Source organism: Seriola lalandi, unplaced genomic scaffold (assembly GCF_002814215.2).
Source record: "Seriola lalandi dorsalis isolate HSWRI2012SDOR001 ecotype SW California unplaced genomic scaffold, Sedor1 jcf7180001973351, whole genome shotgun sequence".
Lineage (NCBI taxonomy): Eukaryota > Metazoa > Chordata > Actinopteri > Carangiformes > Carangidae > Seriola > Seriola lalandi.
In genome coordinates, this window is record NW_019444017.1 from 1 (window position 1) to 2,839 (window position 2,839).

At 38.6% G+C, this 2,839-nt stretch overlaps 1 protein-coding gene across 1 annotated transcript; it reads right to left on the reverse strand.

Moving 5' to 3' along the window:
* Positions 1-206: 206 nt before the first annotated feature.
* LOC111651851 (ADP-ribosylation factor 5-like) lies at positions 207-2,836 on the reverse strand (the record flags this gene model as incomplete). The annotated part of the gene is made up of 4 exons (XM_023401914.2): positions 207-971; positions 1,091-1,216; positions 2,168-2,239; positions 2,792-2,836. Coding segments are annotated over 4 exons (330 nt in total), but the record flags the coding sequence as incomplete, so codon positions are not given.
* Between the last annotated feature and the right edge of the window lie 3 nt (positions 2,837-2,839).

The following is a 2,839-nucleotide window of genomic DNA, read 5'->3' on the forward strand; positions in this document are numbered from 1 at the left end:
ACACTCGCACTGGTGTGGTTCTGCTGCACCACAGAATATGTTGCAGCACAAAAGGAAGTGTCCTATTGCATTATCTTATCTTTCAAAAGCAAAAAACTCACAAAAGCATCTTAGAAGGGCGCATGACCTAAGAATGAGATAAAGAATGGATTACTAAGATTTGTGTTAAGAGGGACCAGAAGGCACAATGTTCCTTTTTGGACCCATTCACTGGGAGGCCATGTGGTTCCACAATACTAACCAAATCTATCTGTGAAATCACTGCAATCGTCGTCTTTCTCATTCTATGGGATACGGACCTTTAGAGAAATGATTTGGCATAAGATTGAGGACACAGCAGTGAAGAGCAAAGGGCCAGGTCTGCAAGGGAGTCAAATATCCACGAGGGGTTGTAGAGCTGAACAGCTTGTGGCAGCCTACAAGCCGTCCTTCCCCAAAACTCTAGGGTTGTATTATCATATCCCCCCAACCTAGGCTCGACAAGTTCAAAAATTATACAAGTGGTTGATTACTGCAAATGCTGCCAAGACAGGAGCGAAGGTGTCAAGTGGAAAAACAACTCCCATCACTCTATTCATTGTTTCCATGAAATTTCCCTAATAGGCCATTTGCTCATCATGCAACTGGAATACAACTTGTTGCCATGTAAGATTTTGGAAACAAAGAGAGAAAAGTAGCGACTATGTCAAGAGATAAAACAGTCATAGTATTGATAACAAAATAAGAAATATGAGATAGTAAAATTTCCCAAAGATGATTACATTGTCCACCAGCCTTGTCCTTTTGCTGGAAGACCAAATGTTTCTGGATTGAGTGTCTGTGCCTTCTCTCCTGTCCTGTGGTGTTCAGTCTCTCTCACTCTCATCTGTCCAGCCAATCCTTTATTAGTTCTTGGAAAGCTCTTTGGATAGCCAGTCAAGTCCTTCATACAGCCCAGTGCCCTGGGTGGCGCAGGTTGACTCAATGTGCCACTGTGGAGTCAGAGATTATATGGTTTAAATTAGGAAACTATGAATGCAGCTCTACATATGCTTCGAAAATATAATTATACTGCAGGAGTGGGGATCGTGTTTCTATTCAGATAACTTACAGTTTTGTTGCGGAGGGCGTGTAGACCAAGTTTGTCTGTGAGTTCGCTGACTGATAAGGCATTGGGGAGGTCCTGTTTGTTAGCAAACACCAGCAAAACGGCATCTTTCAATTCGTCCTCCAGCAACTAGAGGGACAGAAAACAGTTTATCAACCGTGAGACTTCATGTTAGGGCCAAAACACTAAAAACAGATCAAACTGTGATTTTATTTATTTATTTATTTTAATCACAAGAATTTCTCAAAAAGCCTAATTAAGTTAGAAGTAAAACATCAACTGTATACAGATATAATTAGAAATATGTGCTGCAAAAATGCAAACGACTGAATAAGAGGACAGCCAAAAGTTGTTACACTAATAGTGGTTCATATGCCCCAGAAATAATACAAAAAGGGCAGTTTTGGGATGTTCTGGAGGCTTAGGGGTCTAAGAAGCGAACTACATCAACAGAACAACCCTGGTTTAAGTCTGACCAGGGACATTTTTTGCATGTGAAAAATTGGCTTTGATGTTCAGCCCTCCTGCTGGTCTAGAGCACTTCAAGGTTAAAATGAAAACAAGCATGTAATATAATGAACTTAGAAAATGTGAACCGATAATCCAGTGTAAAATATTTCAACATTAAAAAAAATCCAAAAACTATGAATCCTAAAACTAGTGAGGTTAACCATGCAATCCTCATATGAAGAGATTCTCTTCACAAGATTATTGAGTCTTTACATTTCCCTAAGGCACAGACAAACATACTGTACAGGTTTCAGTTGTCCTATATACAGATCCCTGCAGTTTGAAGAATTGTCATCCAGTTTCACTATGTTCCATGACACAAACAACACACAGAAAGTCCAGAAAACATAATGTGACTCTGATGTTGTAACTGCTGTGGGAGGGTCATTCCACATTTAGGAGGGACAAACAATAACACTTTTTGTTCTGATTTAACCCTGTCACAAAATGAGACAACTAAGTCAGAAATATCTTATCCTCATGTCATGACAATAATCTAAAATTATGAAACTCACAGTGCACACTAATAATGCATTACTCCCTACTGAGCTAAACATATTAAATACCTACCATCTTTGAAAGCTCTTCTGCAGACTCTGCCACTCTTTCTCTGTCATTACTGTCCACTACAAAGATGAGGCCCTACATGGGATAAACAGTGAAGAGGTTAGATTTAGTTCTGAATATAATTTAGTAATAAGATGAATGTACAGGTATTAAACACTGTTGATTACTGTAGATTACAAAGATTTTGAGACATTTGGAGAAATTAAAAAATTTTCAAAAATGTGGAAGATGTGCATCTTTCATTAATATGTTGAAACTGCACCAATCTTAACAACAGTAAAAAGATAAGGTGCTGGCAGTGTGAAATAGAAGTTGTTTTTTTAATGTGAACATAATATTCATCTACTTTAATAAACAGTAATAATACAGCCAGACAGAAAGAAAGAGAGCACTTGTTGACAAACACATACATAAGATAGAACTATTCCAGTCTACTGGGAGCAGCTGTTTCAGTACAATACATGGGTGTCTGACTTATAGTTTATCAAAGTATTGTACTATATTGTACTGAAACAGCTTCACTTGTCGGAGTAAAAGTATTTGAGAGCTGTGTATAACTACTTCCTCTCACTGACACTGCCATTTGCTGTTTGCTGTTACACAGCACTGGGACAGTCACACTCATACCTGTGTGTTCTGGAAGTAATGTCTCCAGAGGGGTCTGATCTTGTCCTG